Source organism: Suncus etruscus, chromosome X (assembly GCF_024139225.1).
Source record: "Suncus etruscus isolate mSunEtr1 chromosome X, mSunEtr1.pri.cur, whole genome shotgun sequence".
Lineage (NCBI taxonomy): Eukaryota > Metazoa > Chordata > Mammalia > Eulipotyphla > Soricidae > Suncus > Suncus etruscus.
This window is the reverse complement of record NC_064868.1, coordinates 93,748,664-93,769,926: the sequence shown is the minus strand read 5'-3', so window position 1 is coordinate 93,769,926 and position 21,263 is coordinate 93,748,664. Positions and strand designations below refer to the sequence as shown.

At 50.3% G+C, this 21,263-nt stretch overlaps 1 protein-coding gene across 1 annotated transcript in view; it reads right to left on the bottom strand.

The window, feature by feature from the left end:
- Positions 1–21,263, bottom strand: part of ZNF185 (zinc finger protein 185 with LIM domain) — a 53,585-nt gene that overhangs the window by 26,723 nt on the left and 5,599 nt on the right. The window contains exons 2-17 of the mRNA XM_049766964.1: positions 19,308–19,379; positions 19,098–19,221; positions 18,946–19,011; positions 17,578–17,616; positions 17,406–17,483; positions 17,078–17,143; positions 16,496–16,582; positions 16,124–16,207; positions 15,934–15,975; positions 15,044–15,106; positions 14,531–14,726; positions 13,010–13,128; positions 9,163–9,252; positions 8,198–8,281; positions 5,193–5,282; positions 205–393 (exon numbers count right to left, since the gene is read on the bottom strand). Coding sequence (XP_049622921.1) covers positions 205–393; positions 5,193–5,282; positions 8,198–8,281; positions 9,163–9,252; positions 13,010–13,128; positions 14,531–14,726; positions 15,044–15,106; positions 15,934–15,975; positions 16,124–16,207; positions 16,496–16,582; positions 17,078–17,143; positions 17,406–17,483; positions 17,578–17,616; positions 18,946–19,011; positions 19,098–19,221; positions 19,308–19,344 — 1,454 coding nt within the window. The 5' untranslated portion in view covers positions 19,345–19,379. The remainder of the gene's footprint in view (positions 1–204; positions 394–5,192; positions 5,283–8,197; positions 8,282–9,162; positions 9,253–13,009; positions 13,129–14,530; positions 14,727–15,043; positions 15,107–15,933; positions 15,976–16,123; positions 16,208–16,495; positions 16,583–17,077; positions 17,144–17,405; positions 17,484–17,577; positions 17,617–18,945; positions 19,012–19,097; positions 19,222–19,307; positions 19,380–21,263) is intronic.

The window sequence follows — 21,263 nt, the reverse complement described above, 5'->3', positions numbered from 1 at the left end:
CTCTGGACTATCTCCTGGCTCTCTGCCCCATCATTTCTTACCTGCAGTACTGGAGTTGCTTCCCAGTGCTTTTCCCTGCCTCTCTTCTGCTCACGTTCAGCCAAGTTCTCTCATGCCAAGTACCAGCACAGATGAGGGATAGTAGCAGTCCCACTGAGATTGTAGCCCCTGCCCCCTGCTCTGAAGCAGCGCAATATCCCTTACCTGCTGGCCTTGCTGTCCAGCTCCACTAGCTTCTCAGCTCCTCCATGTTGTTGCTCTCCAGTGCTGGGGTCCTCGAGCTTCTGACTGGGTGCAGCTGGGTCTCCCTGGTCACCTATTGGTGCTTTGGACCTTTCTTTCCAGGCCTCTTCCATTTTGGTCACCACCTTATCCTCAGAACCAGCCAAGGCACTGAAGAAGAATGAGTACCTTTATGGATCAAATGTTGCAGGAGCAATCCTTGCTCTCTCACCTCCCATGAGATGCCCCGTCTCATAGTCCAGATGGGCTTTAGGTTCCCAAGAGAGGTTCGGAGCAGAGCCTGTCATGGTCCTTTCAAGGCCCAAACAAGTCAAACTGTTGACAGCATAAGCCCAGCATTCCAGAAAACAATGTTTATCAGCACATTATTCTGGTTTAGCCTGAACGGATTCCACCCATGCGAGTGAGTTGAACTAGCTGATGGCTTCTGCTGAGATAAGATCACACTGCCCACTACTTCCACACATGAAACTTAATTCATGATGGTGAATGCGATAGTAGGTCACTCCCTGCTCTTGACACAATGAAAAGAGAAGCAATGACTACAATTTTTGGAGAAGATGCCCTAAAAGTTACCTGACCTTTCGGCTTTAGGAGGAAGGACCTAAAATACCTAAACAGGAGCCAGAAAGCAATCAGCATGTCCCACTGCAGCTGGCCAAGCTGCCAGTGTCTCTATGCTGCTTCTCCTTGAAAGCCTGCTGGCCTCTCCAGAAACTGCAAATGGCATGCTCAGGAAGTGAATTCCTTTAGCTACCCTGACCTGCCAGTTTGAGTCACAGACAACCTTCTGTTGTCTTCTTCTGGTCCAAAGAGCTTATTTCCTGATTCTGGGAGTCCTTAATTAATGTTACCATGCATCAATTTCATCAGGATTCCATCCTATGTACCCTAGAAGTAGAGAGTTCCTACCAATTATGTGAATGAAGCCAAAATTTATCTTCAAAGAGAACACTGAGCCAAGCAAATGAATAGGGGACATCTGTCCTAGGCCCCAGAGCAGACTCACAATTATAGGGGTGGCTGTCCACTTATCAGTAAAAAGGAATTATTTGGAAAAGGATAGGAAACTGTCTATGCAATGCAGCAGCTCAGAGACCTTCTAGGCCCCCAGTAGATTGCCTGGAAGCCTATTACTCATTGAGACAAGCAATCTAATAACTGCGGTTGTAATGGAAGTTAACGTCCAGAACTCTAATGGAGGTAGACATTATCAATTCTTTTTTTTAACTTTTTTTCTTTATTTAAACATCTTGATTACATATATGATTGTGATTAGGTTTCAGTCATGTAAAGAACACCCCCTTCACCAGTGCAACATTTTTACCACCAATGTCCCAAATCTCCTGACATTATCAATTCTTGATCAATCACATTGCATGGAAGGGAAAAGCACCTTCCATTCCTGTGCTACCGTCAATAGACTCCTCCTTTGGTTTATAGCATTACTTGCACTGATAACTGTGCTTACAGTTCATCTGTTCCTCAGGCATAAGTGAATTTACATCTGAAAAGCCCAGTCTTGTAACACAACAAAGTAGAAAACAACATTCCTCAAATTTGATTTCTTTTTTTTTTTTTTGGTTTTTGGGCCACACCCGGCGGTGCTCAGGGGTTACTCCTGGCTGTCTGCTCAGAAATAGCTCCTGGCAGGCACAGGGGACCATATGGGACACTGGGATTCGAACCAACCACCTTTGGTCCTGGATCGGCTGCTTGCAAGGCAAACGCCACTGTGCTATCTCTCCGGGCCCTCAAATTTGATTTCTAATAAAAAATTGATTGGGGATAGGTTGAGCTGTCTTGTTGATAAAATCAGGGCAATCAATCTGGTAAAGAGTGTTTTGACATCTACCTAATGACAGGACCTGTCCTTCATGTTTTGCACCACAAATTATCTACCTACTTGGAAGAAACCACTAACTTACTGCTGAGGAAACCGAAGCACAGGACACATCAGTAAGATACCCAAGGCCACAAAGTAAATAAGACAAGTTATCTTTGAACCCCACCAAGGATTCCATGCTCTTAATCACTTTACACACTGCATTTTCGTGTTTGTGTATTGAAGAAACGCCATAGGCAAAGTTAAAATTTGGGGCATTTTCATTGTTGGTCTGGTTGCCTCCCCCCATAACAAGTTTGTTCACACAACTCCCAGGAACTTAGAGTCTCCCTCACAGAATCCTAGACACTAGGGTAGGCCGAACCATTCAGGACATCCCTAGCGACTGGAAAATCTGATTTCCCATCTTGCAAGCCAGCAGCTGTAAGACCTGGGTAGAGGGAACCCTGCCTAAGGAGTTGCATTGGGCAGGCCCTCAATTTCTTTTTATTAACCTGGAGACCAAAGACATGCCCAGACTTGATGGAGCGGCGGCCTATCTGCAATCCTCGCGCGCCACCTGCAGGCCATAGCTTATACGGCCGTGGGCGAGCAGGGTAGAGGCGCTTTGCCTACAAGCGGCCATTTTGCTCTACGAGCGAGCGGTCGCATTTCCCGACAGGCTTTGCGACCAAGTTCAGGGTTGCTGGACATGGTGGACCACGCAGGTGCACTAACTTGCTGCGTGGACATGCATGTGCTCGGCGCACACGTGCCACTTGCAAAGGCTGGAGCATACTGGTTTGTGTCCAGTTCACAGCCCTCAGGAGAGCAGGTGCATCCTCTCCTTTGGTCTTTCCAGGCACCCCAGGCTTTCCTCACACATAATGAGAACTACAGAGAACAGGATTTGCCACCTTCAGCAAATTTTACACTGGCTAGAACTCGGTACAATGTGCCCTGTGTCCCAGGTTGGCCAATGCCCTGATCTCTACCTCCAAACTCCAGTAGTATAACCTCCCACTTGTCTCTAAATAATGTTTCTAAGTATTGCCAAGGGTTCCCCTAGGAAGATGGGGGAAGGTGCCTCTTTTCTGAACTTAGCCTAGAACAAGGTTTTTTCAAACTAGACTAGACATAAAAGCAAATGGGGAACTTTAAAAAAATACATTCATGGTGACCGCCCACTCAGAACAATTCAATTTAAGGCTCTACATTGGAATTCAAGGAGCTGTTTTTCAAAACATTTCCGGGGAGGGTTCTTAAGTGCAACCAGAATTATTAAACAGCGTGATCAGAAAGTCTGTCTTGGAGTGGGGAATGTGGCTCCGTGGAAAGCACATGCCTTGCATACATGTGACCTGGGTTCAATAGTTGGCATTACAATATAAATAAATAAAAGTTGCACATTTACTTGATTTACATTTAGTTGATTCCGCAAAGTCTTATACGTCAGAAGGAAGTTGTTCTAAGCCTCATCTCTTAGAGTTGGCCAGATCTGACATCTATGGGATTTTCATGGGATATTGATGGGATTTTGTCTCTGTTTCCTCCACTGTCAGGTTGCATTAAAAGGTGCCATTCCCTTGCTATCTTTGGGGAACATTGGAGGAGATCATGCACACTGAGTGCTGACAGTTGCTGTAGGTTTTGAAAACAAGCTCCAAAGAATAAATTTATTAATGAACTATCTTCTAACAGGTTTTTCTAAGAACTTCTTGTCTTGAAACTCAATTCTGTCAGTGATGGACAAATCACATAACTGTCTCATGCCTCAATTTTCCCCCCATCTTATCCATTTTGTGCACTCTGCACCAGAAGTGCCTGCCATTACTCTATTAATTGGCAATAAAGTTTTAAACCTCAAATCCACAAATCCACATAATACCTTAAGTATTCATGGCCCAGTCAGCCTCCCCACCCCACACATTCTGGTTTAAGTAAGGTGTCTGGGGCCGGGCGGTGGCGCTAAAGGTAAGGTGCCTGACTTGCCTGCGCTAGCCTTGGACGGACCGCGGTTCGATCCCCCGGTGTCCCATATGGTCCCCCAAGCCAGGAGCAACTTCTGAGCACATAGCCAGGAGTAACCCCTGAGCGTTACCGGGTGTGGCCCAAAAACTAAGTAAGGTGTCTGTAAAAATGTAGGTATACAATGTAGTGGGGAATTGGGAAATTGTACTCATCTTTTAAACACCCAAATCAGACCATTTTTGTTATTGGTTAAAACTTGAAATTAGATGCAGTCTGCACATAATGACTTACTAGAACTCAGATTCATCTCTTTAATGGCTTGGGTTCCAGTTAGTCTATGCTTTGGGGCAAGCTAAACACTGTCTCTGCAGCATGTTTTCATTTATACTTATGTGCAGCTCATCTCTTATTGTTCTTCCTAGAATTGGAATTTCCTTCTTCAGGATCTCACCTGTGTGATCCCTCCACCCATGTAAGAAGTGGCCCTAACCTCCTCCCTCTCTCTACCTCTGTTTCCTGTTTCTTTCAGAGCACTGTTATTCCCAAGAACCATGAACACTTGGGATCTTAATTCTCAGGGGCAATAGTGTGGGGGAGGAAAGTAATAGACTTAGTATAGGAATGTTGTGATCACTAACAATCCCTCATAGACTAGTCATTCCCTTCCTACCTGGACAAGATTCCTGTTCTAGTGCCTTTATCCCAGGCCAGCCACACTTAGCTACATACAGTACTGGGAAGTACCAAGATCTCTGAAGTCCTTTGCTTGGAAGGCAAATAAGCACCTTTCATATTTCTGCTTCAAAGCCACCACCTCCCCTCCAAACCCCCTTGCTCGCTTCTAGCACTGACATTCGAGTCTGAGCTGGGCTATGCTTCCTGCCAGCTATAGCTGCTTTATCTTTGTGTTTCAGCTTTGGACACAGGATAGTTGGCATCCAAATAGACAGACAGATGGTTGACTGGTATGGGCAACTTTCTGGCTAGAGGCAACAAACAACAGTGGAAATCTCTGAAGCCCTTGGAGAAAGAGAACTGAGGGTTCCAGCTGGGCCTGGCTGGCCTCATCTTCACAGCCGATGAATGGCCAATGCACGCCTGAGCCATGTGTCCCCACTGCAGAGGAGCTCAGCACAGCTGATCGATGCCTTACCCCTTCCAGTTGGCCTCCACTTCATCCAGTTCAGCTGAGAGGTCACTCTTCCCATTATCCCGGATGGTAGAGGTCACAGTGGCCTCAGAACTAAGGGTAAAAAAACAGGGTCCCATGTAGAATTTGGGTCAATGGAGACTGTGGATCCAAGACTTCCTTTCAATCTCCCAGTTGTGACAGATGCCCAGTGCTTAAAAACACTCTCTGATCCCTGGCCAAGGCTTTAGCCACTGACTTCAAGGCTAGGTAATACCATAGCTGGCCTGAGGTCCCTCAGAAAGTTGGCTCTTGCTTTGTGGTTCTTGATTGGGGTTCTGTGGGAGTTCTCAAAGATCACTAACTGCACTGACACACTCATAGCAAAATGGCAGCTGCTTCTGGAAGCTCAGTAGGTAGAATTGGAACTCACACAGTCTGCTCCATGGCAGCTTCATGACCCTGAGGCCACCCGTTCTCCTAGCCAGATCCCATGTTCTTCCTGGGTCTGAGTTCTCTAGCTCACTTCTCTGGGTTGCAATCCCTGTGGGCGGGCCATGTCTCCTGACTTTGCACTGAGTGGGTCGCCTCAGTTCCAGGTCTGGATCTCTCCTAGCCTCCCCTGGGTCACTTGATGTGAAGGAGACACATGTAGTTGAGAAACTCAAGGGGATGGGTCATGAAATTCAACAGCGAAGGCTGAGCCCTGAAGGCCATGCCTGGCAACGAGACTGGTCACAGGTTTACCTTGTAGCCATTGGTCCAGGCTTGTAGATCTGAGCACCACACATATCCTGATTATCCAAGTGAGGGGTGAAGGAGGCATCTGAGCACATCCTGCAAGGGGGCCAAGCCCAGCTGGTTCAGAGCCTGTCTGCACATTTGATCCCTCCTTGAGGTTAGCTTCCTGCCCCAACCATGGAAGGAACCACAGCCACAGAAGTCACTTAGACCCCCCCCAGTGGCCTGTGGTTAGTATATACTTCATGAGGATACAATGCTGCCTCCAAGCAGTGTGACCTGGGCATGTCATCTGTCCTCTTTAAAACAGACAGAATAACTAAGTCTTCCTCTTAGATTTTATGAGCAGAGTAAATGAGTCCATTAATGATAAGTGCTTTGAACAAATGTGAGGAGGTGATAAGGTTTTTGGTATCACTATTTCTAGAAGCTGTGCCCTTTTGCATACTAATGGTATACATTAGATGGAGCTTTGGGAGTGCTGTCTTGCCCCACCTGGTGAGACCACATCCCGTACTGCCAGCATTCTGAGCAAGCAGAAGGCTCCCATCACTGGCTAGCAAGTCACTAAGAAGTTCTGTGTTTCTGCCTAAAGTTCATTGTCCTTGTGACATTATTTCCCGACTGCAATGGTGAAGGTAACACCGACTGGAAGAGGAGGGTACTTATTCCCATGGGAAGAAGCCTTTCTTTATTTGGGGGAAAGACAATAAAGGCAACATTCTTGGAAATTTTTGTCAAAATAAGTGTAAGCAAGACAACTCTAAATTGTTTGGTTTGAAATCCTTTTTATAAAAAATATCTTCCCCCACACTCCACAAATCATAAAAAATCCAAAAGCTTCTTTGGATGATTAGTTTTCAAGTTCTTTAGATAGTTGGGTTCATTTTAAGGCACATGAGTCAAGAAAGGCAAGGCAAGAGCTCCTTTAGTGAGGGTGTAGAAGCCAGAAAGATAAGCTGCCAGGAGGAACCTTGCTGGAGAAACCCAGTGTTAGGAGCCTTCAAGGAGCACCATCAGTGTCTCCAGTGAGTTGGCATTACTGCTGACAGCTTGCACAGTGCTCTCAACTGTGGTGGCTCCAAACCTAAGGCCCTGGCTGAGCCACCTACTCTTGGACCTGCTGTCCATTTCCCATGGGTTCCCACACTTCTATATTTGGAGGCCAAGCTTTTGGCACTAGCTGAAAACCAGTAAAGGGAGTGGGAGATGAGACATGGGCAGGCCAGGCAGCAGTTGGCAAGGGTGTCCCCTTGAAACACCCCAAGAGAACAAGCCACATGACTCTCTGCAGGCACCAGGTTTTCCCATTTGCTTCAACCCCAAGGATGACTTGTGTTTGGTTTGGAGCCCCTTGGGCACCCTCTGAAGCAAAAGAGAAAGTGGCCCCTGACTCCATTCGGGTCTAAGAAGAATGAGGCTGAACATGCATGTGACCTCATCTTTCAAGGGGGCGCTGTGTCCCCTCACTGAACCTTGGAACAATTCTCAGCCTACGGGACTTTGGAAGGCAAGGAACAAGGTCCTCAGCTCACCCGAGGGAAGTGGAGGAGCTGGGGAAGCTCATGCAAGCTTGGAAGCTTGAGCTGACCTATCTTCAGGGCCATGAGAAAACTGTTCATCGGGGTCACCTGCCCCTACACTACTCCTCTCCAAATATCAAGCCTGCTCTTGTGAAGCCTGCATGTGGAGAATCCAGTCTCTGTTTGGGTTGGGTTGGTTTGAGTTTGGCTTATTGGCCCGCACCTGGCAAAGCTCATGGGTTACTCCTAGCTCTGCACTCAGGGATTACTTGGGATGCCAGGGATTGAATCCGGGTCAGCCGCATGCAAGGCATACATTCCACCCACTGTGATATCACTCTGGTCTCAATATACATCATGTTCTACCACTCTGGTGCTTGTGATTGATCTGTGAGGGAGGAGACATTGTTGGCCCTGGCTAAAGTGGGATCATGTCCGGCTTGGCTGACCTGAGAATGGGCCATCAGGACTAGAAGCCCAGGCCATTGTTTGTCGTCCTGCATGGTTCCAACTGGACCCAAGTGTTTTTGCCTTTCTGCTCAACTTAGTGAGGTGTGAGCAAGAACAGGGTCCAGAAACTGCATGAGAGGGGCCATACTAGTAGAACATGCTAGTTCTACTCCTACTAGAGCAAGGCACTTGGGTCACTACTAAAGACTCCCCAGTCAGAGTGCACTTGGCAGCATCCATATGGGACACCTTCGTTCGCTATCAACAGTGATGGAGGCTGAGTACCAGTTCTGCCCTGCCCATGGCCTGGCTCACCTTTCAGTGTCTGGTTTCAGGCCCTGGAAGTCCTCATCAGCCAATTCCTTCTGGGGCGCCTCATTTGAAGGGGCCAGGGATGGTCTAGGAAGGAAAGATGTTTGAGCTTACAAGCTGATCACCACCCACACTCTGTAGAGCTCCCAAGCCAATGGGCGTGTGCCAGTTTCCTGTACCCTACCTGGGCCTCTGCTCTCCTAAGCAGTGAACTTAGAGTGAGAGCCAACATGCCCTTCCTGCTTGTTCAGGGCTCTGGACTCAAGTCCTCCATGGTGCCTGTAATTCACCCCCTATTCTCACTGAGACCACCTGGGTATGAAATTGGAAGGGCAGAGATGCAGGACTACTACTAGCTTGCTTGTTCACTGCCTCCCCTTCTGCTCTGAGAGTTGCCCCCTAGCAAGTGAGTAGCTAGAAGGCAGCCTGTCCTGGCCTTTGAGGTGTGATAACAGAGGCTGCTCCCTCTGGTCCAGGGCAACAAAGGGACAGTGGGCTGGAGCTGCCTTGACAGGCCAAGGTGCTGCATGGCAAGCAGAAGGGAGAAAGCAGAAGCCATGCGTGTCCAGGGCAGAATGGGCCAGGATGAGGTCCCAGGCAGCCCAGGGAGGGAGACACTGTATCGTCTGTCCCTGGGGGCTGCTGTGATCACTTGTGCCTTTTCGAGTGGCCACCCAGGAGGACGCTTGACAAGACTGCTGGGCTCGACAGGACTGGGAAGAGCCGAGGAATTTGGGACTATGAGATCTCTGGAACTGATTCTGACTGTCACCTCCTCCTACCAACATGAACACCGGCTGAGGAGAGCCTCTGCTGGCAGCTCCCACAGGTTCAAAGCTCAGTGACTACTAGCTGGGGTCCAGACTGAATAACCCTACCCACCTGCAACTTCCATTAGGTGATAACCCCAGCTCCATGGACCCCCTTTTCTCCAATGCTGTGCAGAGGAGCCAGTGTGAATGTCTTACCTCACTCCTTCCCCATCTGGGGCCATCAGGCGGAGCCCAGCACCCTGAGTCATGATCTGCAGGCGGACAATCTCCTCCCCTCTCGCCATACTGCAGGGAAGAGACATAGAAGGGTCAGTGAGACAGGGGACTCCAGATTTCTCAGAGCACCCCAGGTCTTATGTCACTCTTGCTATTGGTGCCGCCTTGCCCTTTACTTTCACAGACTTGGACATCCTCCTTGCTTCCCATGCTGAAGCCCAGCCATCCCCCATAAGCCCTGTGGAACCCTCTAGCTCTCAGTCCTTCAATGGTGCTGGCTCTGTGGCACTTGCCTTGGTCCCAGGCCAGCCTATCTATGCACTCCCTAGGGGTGCCCACTGGAACTCTGTTCAAGGCCACCAGGGAATATGCACTTGTGGGGTGTTAGGGAAAGAACTGTGAGATCTGCAGGCCCAGTAGGCACTGGGAGGAGGTGAGAAGGAGAAGCCCTTGAATTTGGGGCCTATGCTCAGAGGCTGTCAGGCAATGACAGCCATCAGCCCCCCAAAGTCTGGTATCTGTTCTGGCTCAGCAGGCTTGGTCTTGGCGATGGGCCAGGACTGGAGAGAATGTAGTGCCATCTGGCTTTGTAGAGTGTCGCTGTACCTCAAAATATACCTTGCCCTGCCCAGAATGAGGCTTCAGTCACCTTCACCATCACCCAGTCAGGATCCAGCTGCTCAGGCCTCTGTCCCACTGCCAGGACACCAGCCTAGGGCCTATGCATCCAGGGCAGTGAGTCCCTAGCCCAGTAGGGGCAGAAGGTATGGCCATCCACCCTACTGAGTTGAGGGACCCTGCAGAAACCCAGTATCAAGGAACTTCCTGAAGGTGTAGCCCAGTTCAGTCAACTGGAGTGAGACTAAGAGGAGGAAGTGGTGACTGGCTGGAAGCCGAGACTTTCAGAGCAGTTCTGAGGAGCCACAGGCCAGGCTAAAGGACATAGCAGGGGCCACTTGGGGGGGCAAGGAAGAAGAGTGATTGGAGAAGCAGAGCGAAGGTGGGAAGAGCCAGCCCTGCGCTGCTCATCTCCATGTACCCTGGTTCTGCCTGGAGCCTGGCACACTAGGCATGACCACAAGGCTTCCCAATGAGGCTCTGCTGCCCGTCCCCTCCACAAGCCCCACCTAAAGCATTCTTGCCATGCTGTGCCTGGGGACAGCACAGCAATTATATGGATCTGGAGTTACCTTTGCGGTTCCACTTGGAAGGAATCACTATCCTACTCTTTAACCTCTGAGAGGCCTAAGGAAGTGTTCTCATGTCCAAGAGAACATAAGATGGACCACATAAGAGTCCCATCAGGATGGCCTAGGTCTAGAATGAGGAAAGGGACAGGATGCAAAAGAGTCATGATTACAGCCAGGAGCCGATGGACTACAGGTGACAGCTGGCATTGGAACAGATTCCCCTGTGCTACTGACAGGGCATGTCCCTGCTGGCGCATTTGGGATTTTGTTAAAGCTTTTTTCCTATGCTAACACATTACAAGAAATTTTTTGAGCCACTGCTGTTTTAAGGCCTCAGATGCTGGCACGTTGTTAGGGCAGGCCTTCTAGCTTTTCCCCTGCAGTGCACACAAGCCCCTTCACCACAGGGAGCTCATTTCGAATTCTACAGAATCCTAGCAGCTGCTCGGGACCTGGGACAGTCATTTCAAAACAAATTGTGTTGGACTAAACCCTAGAGCAGGAGTCTCAAACTCAATTTACCTGGGGGCCGCAGGAGGCAAAGTCAGGGTGAGGCAGGGCCGTATAAGGGATTTCACAAAAAAAGTCCTCAAACGTCATTATTAACAGTCTTAATTATTTCTTCTGAACATGAATAGAACATTGAGTGAAGATCATGAACAATTCTTCTGAACATGGCATCTTTTGCCTATTCCTTGCTGCCAGAGACTTGACAGTGCTTCTTCTCACAAATCTGAACCATGTTTGGCTTTAGAGAGGAAGCAGTTGAGACCCTCAGTATGGCTTGAAGATGATCATCATTAAGTCTAGACCTGTACTTTGACTTATTGAAGTTCAATATGGAGAATAACTTTTCACACAAATATGTGCTCCCAAAAAGGCATATGGTGCACTTGAACATTCGGGAAAGCTCAGAGAAGCTGGGGAGCAATTCTTTCAAAAATTGCCCATGCATGTCTGCTTTTCCACTAATCTCCCTGAACTTGGCTTTGAGCTCAGAGTTGCATTGCAGGTCAATGAGCTTCATTTGAAGCACAGGAGGGGCATCTTGCACATCAAAGGAAAAGGGGTCCACAAAAATTTGGAAAGTGGCTCTGTAGTTTTTGAAGTCTGCAAATCTGTGATCAAATTCCTTCTCTAGCTTAAAAATAGCATCAACATATTTCTCAACACTGAATGGTATGCCTGCATCCGCAAGTTCCTTGCATGCTGGGAAATGGCAAAGGTTTGTCTGAGAGAGCTGGGATTTCCATAACACAAGTTTTGTGGAGAATGCTCTCACGTTGTCATAGGCAGCACTGATAAGCTGCCCCGGGCCTTGTAACATCTTGTTTAGTCTATTCAGCTTCTGTGTGATGTCAACAAGAAAAGCTAAGTCCATGAGCCATTTGTGATCACTCAACTCAGAAACAGCATTCCCATCCTTCTCCATGAAGGCTTTCATTTCTTCTCTCAACTCAAAAAATCTTTTCAGGACATTTCCCCTGCTGAGCCAACGTACCTCGATGAAATAGAGCACATCTCCATATTCTGACCCCATTTCCTCTAAAAAAGCATGGAACCTCCTGTGCTTTAAGCCCCTGGATCTGATTTGGAACCTCCTGTGCTTTAAGCCCCTGGATCTGATTTGGTTGATGCATTTCACAACAGACATCATATTGTCACATGACAGGCATTTACTGCAAAGGGCCTGCTGATGGATAATGCAGTGAAGAGCAATGGCCTTCTCTACACCCTCCTCTTCAAGTTTTTTTGAACAAGTGCCACCAGTTCATTTTTCCTTCCTGTCATCGATGGCGCTCCATTGGTTATTATTCCAACAAACCTCTTCCATGGCAAACCTGCATTCTCAATGGCATCACACAGATGCCGAAATTTTCGGTAAGCGAATAATCGCGAATACTGCGATATTTGAAGGCCGGCCGCGGGCCACAAAATGTTGTACAGAGGGCCGCAAACGGCCCGTGGGCCGCGAGTTTGAGACCCCTGCCTTAGAGGGTGGCGCGCACTGCAGCCTGTGCCTGCAATACCCCCATAGCCAGTAGATGGCGCTATATATCTCCTGGTTTTAGGAAGGCACCTGTGTCCTACTGAGGATGGGTCCCAGACCCAAGGCGATATGGGATGTCACATCCCCATTTATGACTGAAACTGCCATGGGACACAAGTGTCACTGCTTCCTGTTTTACACATGAAAAAACCAAGGTATGAGGAAGTTAAAGAGAGTCACCCAATGGCTCACTGCTCTCTCTTACCCACTGCTCTGCCAGACACCGTCAGGAGCCAGCATAAAAGCCCTGCCCTGGTTGGTTGTGGGGGACAGAGAGACAAGAAAGCAGGAGCGGTGCTGCATTGGGGCAGCTGTCAGAAGCATGCCTAGAGCTGGAAAATAGGGGTGCATACAGGAGCTTAAACACTTGGGGTGAGTACTGGATATTATTAGTTCAGACATGGACATTTGGCCTGGACATACTTTGGGGATAACCAATCAATAATATGGACAATACTTCCAGGAGAGCTCCAAGAGCTCCCTGGGGTGACACTCATACTGTCCCAAATGTGCAGTCCTCCATGAAGCCCCAAAAAGAGTCTGGCAGAGACATCCTTGAGGGGACCTCTAGACTGGACTGACCCACTTTGCCTTTAGCCAGGTTTTCTGAAGAGCTTTAAGGACAGTCAGGCCTGGACTTCTTGGCAGATCTGGAAGCCAGGGCTGGTCGAGGCAGCCTGGATGAGTGTGGGCCCAGTGGTCCACCTGGGAAAAAGGCCACCACACAGCTAGCAGCTCACTCGGCATCTGTCCAGGCACTGGCTGCAGTGGTTGTCTGATACAGGATCGAAGCCCATCACTGCAGAAGCACTGAACTGAGTGTGGTGGCAAATATTTGGAGCATTCTGTGATTCCTACTCTGGGTCCTGGGAACAAGGAACAGCCCAGAGAAGTCTGAGCTGGCCCTGTGGCCCTCTGGAGCAGGCAGACAGACAGTTAATCTCTGCAACTGAAGCTCTCACACTGTGGTCCTCTGAGCAGCATATCTGAGCCAACTCAGAGACACATGGATGATGACTGGGAAATTATCCAGAAGAATGTTCTAAGGGGCCGGAGTGATAACACAGCAGGTAAGGCATTTGTCTTTCCTGCAGCTGACCCAGGTTTGATCCCTGGCATCTCAGAGTCTTTCAGGAGTAATTTCTAGGTGCAGAGCCAGGAGTAACCCCAAGCACCACCAGGTGTGGCCCCAAAACAAAAATAGTGTTCTAAAATATTAAAATGCCTCTTATGATAATAGCACCACCTTATTGTCATCCATTGTTTTCTTTCACAAAGCCTGAAACCATTGTTTTTTTCATCTCCACGGACAACTAAGGAAAAACAAGAAGTGTATTGTGACCTCCATGGCTGTTGTCTCAAATCCCAGTTCCCAGAACCTCTGGGTGTGACCTTATTTGGAAACAAGGGGTTGCTGATATGAGTGGGGATATCAGCAGAAGGGGGGTGTCACACTGTGGGATCATGGCCCTAATCCCAGTGACCATAGTCTTCAGAAGAGGAGATGGTGACCCAGAAGGCAGCGGGGTACGAGAGAGGCAGAGCAAAACCCCTCAGCCTTGGGAACTAGAGGTGATGTGTGGCCGTTGTGTGAGCACAAAGTTTGTGATCGTTGCTTGTGACTGACCCAAGATAGCCCTGACACTCCAATGGCCCGAGAGGCCCCTACATACTCCTACAAAAGAGCTCACCAATGAAATCAGACCAATAGTCTTCACCCACTCCCTATATCCAGGGTCCCTGTCTCCCCAGCCCCAAGCATACAATTGGAAATGCTCAAGTTGAGGAGAAAATAGGGGTGCTTACAATGAAACCACCTATGGATTATCTGAAAGTGGCCTATAGTGACAGATACTCTGCCCCTCTGACCATGGGGGTCTCCCTAGCGATACAAGGGGAACAGCTTTTGCTGAGAAGGACTCTGGATTCAGGGACTAGCTGCCATCCAGGCAGACACGTCCAACAGCAGCTACAGCAGGGCTGTCCTGCTATAGCCAAGAGCCTGATTCAGCCCCAAGACAACGAGGTATTGATGCCACCTTGCACTCAGACAAGAGAGCCCCATTCTCCATGCTCAGGCCACTCGTGCCCAGAAAGAAGGGCAAACCAGGTCATGCCTGGAGCCAGGTGCCCAGCACTCCTTGTCCCTGTCCCGAAGTCCATGCCAGCCCATCCCACGGGACCAGCTTAGGCCTGGCTTGGAGCCAGCGTGCAGCACCCACCTGGGCTCATGGCTTGCCGAGGGGCTGGGCAGGTGTTCAATCCAAGTCGCCCGAGACACCTTGGCTCTGCACGTGTCCGCACTGGCAGAGAGGGGACAGTGATGGCCCATCAGCTGTGAGCCTGCCCCAAATGCAGGTGCGCGCCCTGGCACTACCTTGTGCATCCCGTGGCTGGCACTTTCTCTCAGCTTGTCACAATTGCCATTGCACAGTGACCCCGTGGTGGAGGAGAAAGAGATAAACACCCACCCAGTGGGGAGGCTTTGGTTGTTTTTGTCCTTTCAGCTAGATGGGCCCTTAACTGCTTCTGGGTGTGTCCTGTTCCTGTGCACCAGAGGACAGTGGCCCTGGCAGAAGAGCCATGGTAGCTGCATCAGGCTGGCTGAGCCCCCAATTACCTGCTTGTGCTTGGAACAGGTCTTGTCATTGCAGAAGGTCCATCTTCATCCACCACCTCAACTCTGCATGTAAGAAGATAGCACATGTGCCCCCCGCATGGCTGCCCTTCACCCACATGCTCATTCACACTCATCCCTTCAGTGGCACAAACCCATGCCCTTAGCCAATTTTGGAAACAGGTATGGGGGTGAGAAATAGGAAGGTGCTGGCCCTGTGCCCAGTGCCTTTACCAGAGGAGAGGAAATGGGCACAGAAGGCCATGTGGTTACGGACACTGAAACAACAACTCAGCACCCTCACCCCAGAAGCCCAGAGAGCCACCTGGGCCAACTGGCCAAGGGTTTCAGAAGAACCAGCCCTGTTGGTACTTTGATCTTGGCCTCTCAGCCCCAGCCTGGAAGACAGGAAGTGGGCACAGTCTATAAGTGCTCCCAGTCCAGAAGTTCCTCCTCCCTCCTTCTACTAGGTCCTAACTCTAAATCTCAAGTTCTAGAACCTTCTCCTTGGTGCACCCTTCTCTTTCTCCTCTCAGATAGCATGGCTAGTCACCCCATCTTTTTTAATTGATACCCTGTTGAATCCAGTTCACCCTTTGGGTTTCATCTCTCATGTCATGGAGACTTCCAAGGATGGAGTTCCAGAGCCAGCTCAATGGCCCCTCCTGGTTTAGGGTGGCAGGAAAACAGAACAAGTAAGTGTGCTTCAACAGCCTAAATCATTCCCTTTTATGACAGGGTCCCAGCCCCATTCACCAGTGGCAAATAGAAGTTTCTAGCGATCAGCTGCATTCTTTTGGCTCTTGCCTATGCATGTGTCACCTGGGACAGAAGCCAGCAGTCCTGCCCAGCTCCCTCTCCCCCGGTGCCCACATGGGCCTTCTCACACCTACCGCTTCGCGATGAACGGAGCCTGTGTCTCCGGGCTAGAGCTGCTGGGAAAGGCAAGAGGGCATGTCAGGGCTTGACCCACGGGCTGGGCCTCTCTTCCAGCCCCTCACCCATACAGGAGCAATTTTCTAGAAGGGCCATCAGAGAAGTCTGAGCAGTTAGGCCTGTCACCCCTGCCCTGTCCTTACCCACCTGCTGCTCTTCTTGGCTGCAGATAGCACGTAGGAGTGTTCCCGGGACGCTGACTTCCTTAGCACGCTGCTGGCAGCCTCAGACCTGCAGGCCAGAGACATCACATGGACTGAGACACCCCTAATCCACTAAAGAACAAAGGAGGTACGGTAAACTGGCAAAGGGGGACAGGCGGTCAGCAGTAGGAGTTTTAGGCAGTGCATGTGTGTGAATGAGCATGAATGTGCTCATGAGCCTTGAGCGAAAGCCCTGATGTCCAACCCCTTCCTTCATCACAACTAGTTCCCTAAAATCTGCTCCCCCAAGCCATGCATTGCACTGCTTTTACCTAAGCTCTGCCCCATCTGCAGCACATTCTTGGGCCACCATTACCTCCTCTTCTGCTCATCAGAGGAGAAAGGCACCTCCTCTTCCTCAGGGTCCCCCGATGTTGAACTACGCCTGATGTTGTAAGGAGCCCTGCGGGCAAAGGATGTGACTGAGCTTTCAGCTTCTCACCCAAGGTCCCTAGACCTCAGCTACAACATATCTCCTAGTCCCAGTGGCAATTGTCCTGGGATCCAGCAAAGCCCAGCCTTGCTACCCAAAGATTTTCTAGTTGCCCACTACCACTTGGTTACAGTGACAGTGGCATGGCCTATGCCAATGTCCACAGACCTTTCCATAGCTACACAAGGGCATTTGTTGGGACCATCAGTGGAGCCCCAGAGAAACCCCCCCCAAAGATATCTACATAAGCAGCAGAGATTGGCAGAAAATGCTGCTTGAGATCATTGGATCCTGACTGGGCACTCAGGCAGCATAGCATGTTGGCACTGTACTGGCTGCACCCCTAAGCCAGTGTCCAGTTCCCCAAGGCCCTCAGATAAGCCACCTATGCTTGCATTTGGTGAACAAGGAAGTGCTGAGGCCAGTGACTGGCATGTGGCCTGTCCTGTATGCGGAGACACTCACAGCTTCTTGTAATCCTCTGTGGTCATCTTGTAGCCAGAGGACGATGGGCGTGAGTGCCTGGAGGGGCTGCAGAGATAAGATGAGTTCATGTGCCCCCAATGCCCCTGCCACCAGTTTTCAGCCCAATACCCCAAACCTCCATGCCACCCTCAGTATGTCAGCTCTGTCCCTTGAGCTCAGGGATACCAGTGCTTTGGGGAGCTGCAAGAAGTGAAGAATGAGCATGGGAGCTAGAGCCAGTTACTGTTAGTGGCCTGTGGGTGTCCCTTGCTTACCCTGTTCACCTCTCTTCTCCCCCACCTGCTCAACAAATAGTCCCGTGGCACACCTCTTGGGCTCTCCATTGGTCTTCGGGATATGCATCTGGGGCAGAGATGAGCTGTCTACAGGCTTGGTAAACACACCTCTGCAAAAGAATCCCAAGAAGCAGATCAGCACCCCAGTCATAGTCTGGGGAGATTAGAGGGGCATGGGAGAGGGCATGGTGTATTGTCACCTACCGGATGATGTAGCCGGTGGGTGCCTTGGTGCTCGGGGTCCTGCCAAGGGACAAGATGTTGTGAGCAAACCAGCCAGAAAGGGAGCTTCGGAGGTGTTTGGGCCATGAGAAGACTACACTGGGGTGAGCTCGCCGAGGTTTAATCTCCAGGATATGAGGCTCCAAGTTCCCGTAGGAGTGATCCCTGACCTCAGAGCCAGGAGGAGTCATTGAACATGACTGCGGTGTGACCACAATACAAGAAAAGGCAGGAGACCCTTGTGTGTGCCCATTCCCCCAAAACAGAGCCTGGGACTGTGCAGTCTCTGGGGCCAGTTGTGCAGGATTGTGGGACGTTGTAGGCTCAAGGGACAGAGGTTTCTAGGGCTTTCAGTCTATGGCCACTGCTATGCACATGGCACAAGTCTTGTGGAGGGTGGGGAGCAGGGAACGTGGTCAGAGTGACCAGGCAGCACCAGGAGACATAGAGACTTTAGGTGAGGATATCTGTCTCAAGCTGCAGCTTGAGAGCTGGGCACCAAAAGTGCAAAAGAGGAGCATGGAGACTGTGCAGATGGTGACCCCATTCAGGCATGCAGAGCTTGGCGCAGGAACAGTGGGTCTAGGCAGACAGTAGGGGGCGGCACAAGGGTCATAGACATCCCAACAGATTGTGGCCTCCCCAAGAACACTTGATCACACTGCTTTGGCCACACACCAGAGTTGCCAGACCATGGTATACCAGGGCCCTTAGTACCCCTGAGAACCCCTGATAACCCAAGATGCCTTCACAAAGTTTCTTCTAAGTCTCTATCAGGGTCTCACCAGGGGCCTTGGTACCCGAGAGCCTCTGATAACCCAAGATGCCTTCACAAAGCTACTTCTCTAGTCTCTAATATTATATATTATATATTATTAATATATTAATATTATATATCTCTAGTCACCATATTATGTGACCCAAATGCACCCTATGTCCAAGTTGAGGGCAAGAGCTCTAGCCCACAAAGCTAACAGATGCAAGGGGTAAATTCTCCTTGAAGATCCCCAGGTGCTGTCAACCTGGAGGACAGGGAGCATGAAGGAGCAGAAAGGAGTCAGGGGAGGAGGGAGGATAGGGAAGAGTCTTCTGTGACAGCCATATGCTCGTCCAAACCTGCCCTGTCAGACTCAGGGACTGACTGAGTAGTTAGTTGGGTGGGGACGGAGTCAGATTCCCCAGGGCTCTTGACCTCTCTCACAATGTGGTCTCCACCCCTGACATCCATGGCCCTCCTGTGGGATTGATGGCCTGAGTATCATCTCACTTTTGGGGGGTCTGGGGCACTTCTGCCTATGTAGTGGTGGAAGGCCACTAGGGCCACCCTTGTCAATGAGCAGAGCATCTTACCTGGTCTTGGTGACCTCCCCTGCTGATGAGAAGGACATGGTTCGACTCCGGACAGAAGGCAGCTCTCTGAGTGAAGAAATGAGCACTTACACTCAGTATCAGGCTCTCCCAATTCCCTCTGTCCTCCACCAGATCCAGCATATCACACTCACAGGGTGTGGCCCTCCGACTCGTCGTGCTTTGTGATCCAGCTCTTGTCCCCTTTCAGAATGGTCCGCACCTTCATCTGCTTCAGGACATTGTTGCGCTCCTCCTCTCCAGGGGGGAGCCGCTTCCCTGGCAAGGGAAGGCTGACAGCCTGAGCAGGGTACCCTCACTGGCCCACCACTCCCAGGTCATGTCACTGAACCCCAGGGCCTCACCTTTGGGGCTGCCTCCTCCAAGGGCTGAAATACTCATGGTGGAGGCTTTGCCTCTCCAGGGGCAGCTGAATCCTGGGAAAAGGCAAGTACAGCTGTGGTCAAGTCAGGCTCTTGGGCACAAGGTTCACTCTGTGCTCCCCTGCTCTAGGAACCAAGTGAGCATTAAGGCAGACAGGGCCTTGGGGAACTTGGGACATGCACAGCTGGGCCCTTGACTCTCTCCTTAGCCTCTGATCTTAGCTCCTGGTTGCCTCAGTTTCCCCTAACATATCTCCCTTAAGAAGGGCCACAAGGACCCAGGCAAGATCACTGAGTGCTATAAGACAAGTGCTGGCAGAGGGCATGTCAGCAGCCCCAAAGCCATTCGTGCTTCCTGTGCTGCAGTTTGGCTCTGTCTCTGCAGAGCTTTTATGTCACAGAGCTGGGTCAGGGCCACGTATAGGTGGGCCCTGAGCCTTAACAGTATGTGGGATCACATGGTTGGAAAATTAGACACTGAGGGACAGAGCTGCCCTTCTAACTTTGAGAGACATTCAATTACAATCTAGACCTACCACAGCAAGCCTCTGGGCTTCCAGAGAGGGGCTAAGAGGGGCAGAGGCTGGCAGTGGCTTCCCCTCAGGGTCCTGTCCTCTACGGGCATCTTGCAGTCCCCACATCAGGGTGGTGACCGGCACAGCAGGAATTAACTTTGCCAAAACTACATGGCAGGAATAGTGCCTCATAAAACACATAGGAAGCCCATGTGCACCCCAGCACTCAGGCTGCCATGTCCTGGGGAGCAGAGATCCACAGAGACCCCAGCCCTATGGGATGCAGGATTGCTGGCTCCATCTGGGTGCCCCTAGCTCCTGATCCACACAGCCCTCAGACTCTGCCCTTGCTCCTTTCTTCCTTCAGTAACTCACTGAATTTCCTTTAATGAAGCTGTGCTAGAAATTTGCTGCCAAAGCAGAAGCAAACAGGCCACTTGAAACCATTGAGACAGATGTGCACACAAGTAGAGTGACTGGTAGAAGGGCCACTAGGGACTCTTGGGTCAAAGTGACAAAGACAGGCCACTGTTGCTTCAATTTTCCTTCTTGTGAAGTTACAGGAATCAATGCTAGTCAGCCCAGCCAGGCAAACACAGGGCTGCCGCTTCCTGTGAGATTTGGGGTGCTTCTGGGGGTCACCATATCTGAAGAGGCAGCATGGAGTGTGCCCATGATTTCGAAGACACAGCTATTGGGAAGAGGGGGCCACTGGAACAAAAATCCTGGGCATTGAAGTGGGTAGATAAGGCTGGATGTGACTTGCCTCTACTGGGCATCTCTCTACTGCGACTCCTCCACCCATGAACCCCAGGACATGCTTGCAAATGCACCTTAGACCACTGCCTGTGTGACAGAGATGGAGCCAAAGGAGGTCAGCTGCTTCTGAAGGTCATGGTTAAATAAGGCAGGGACCTCAATTTCCAGCACTTCATATTCAAATGTATCAAGGTCAACCCATTCCAGCTAGCTCCTTGCACTCACTCCAAATGATGCAGTGTATAACTGACCTGCCTTGCTGCTTTCTGCATGCCTTTAGGGCAAGGACAAACTTCGAAGAGATAGTCTGGAGGGGCCGCTAATGAAAAACTGCCTAGTTAAAATGCGCTAGGAGAGCCCCCCCCCCCGCATATTGCTGCTTATAAAGAGAAAGGAAGAGTGGGAGACCAAATGTGAAAGCTGCTTGGGCTGCAGGTAAGGATGGTCAAAAGAGACATCAAAGGTCGTGAGCCATGCTAAGAGGGACAGGGAAGTGAAGTGGGTGCTTGACACCTTTTCCTGAATCTCTTCCTCTCTCCCGGCCCAAGGGACACTCTGGAACACCCCTGAGATTCAACATCCCAGGGGAAACAGTAACACTCCAGGTCTGGAGGTGAGTGATAATGTTATTTATAGCCCAGGAGCAGACCTTAAGCATGCACAT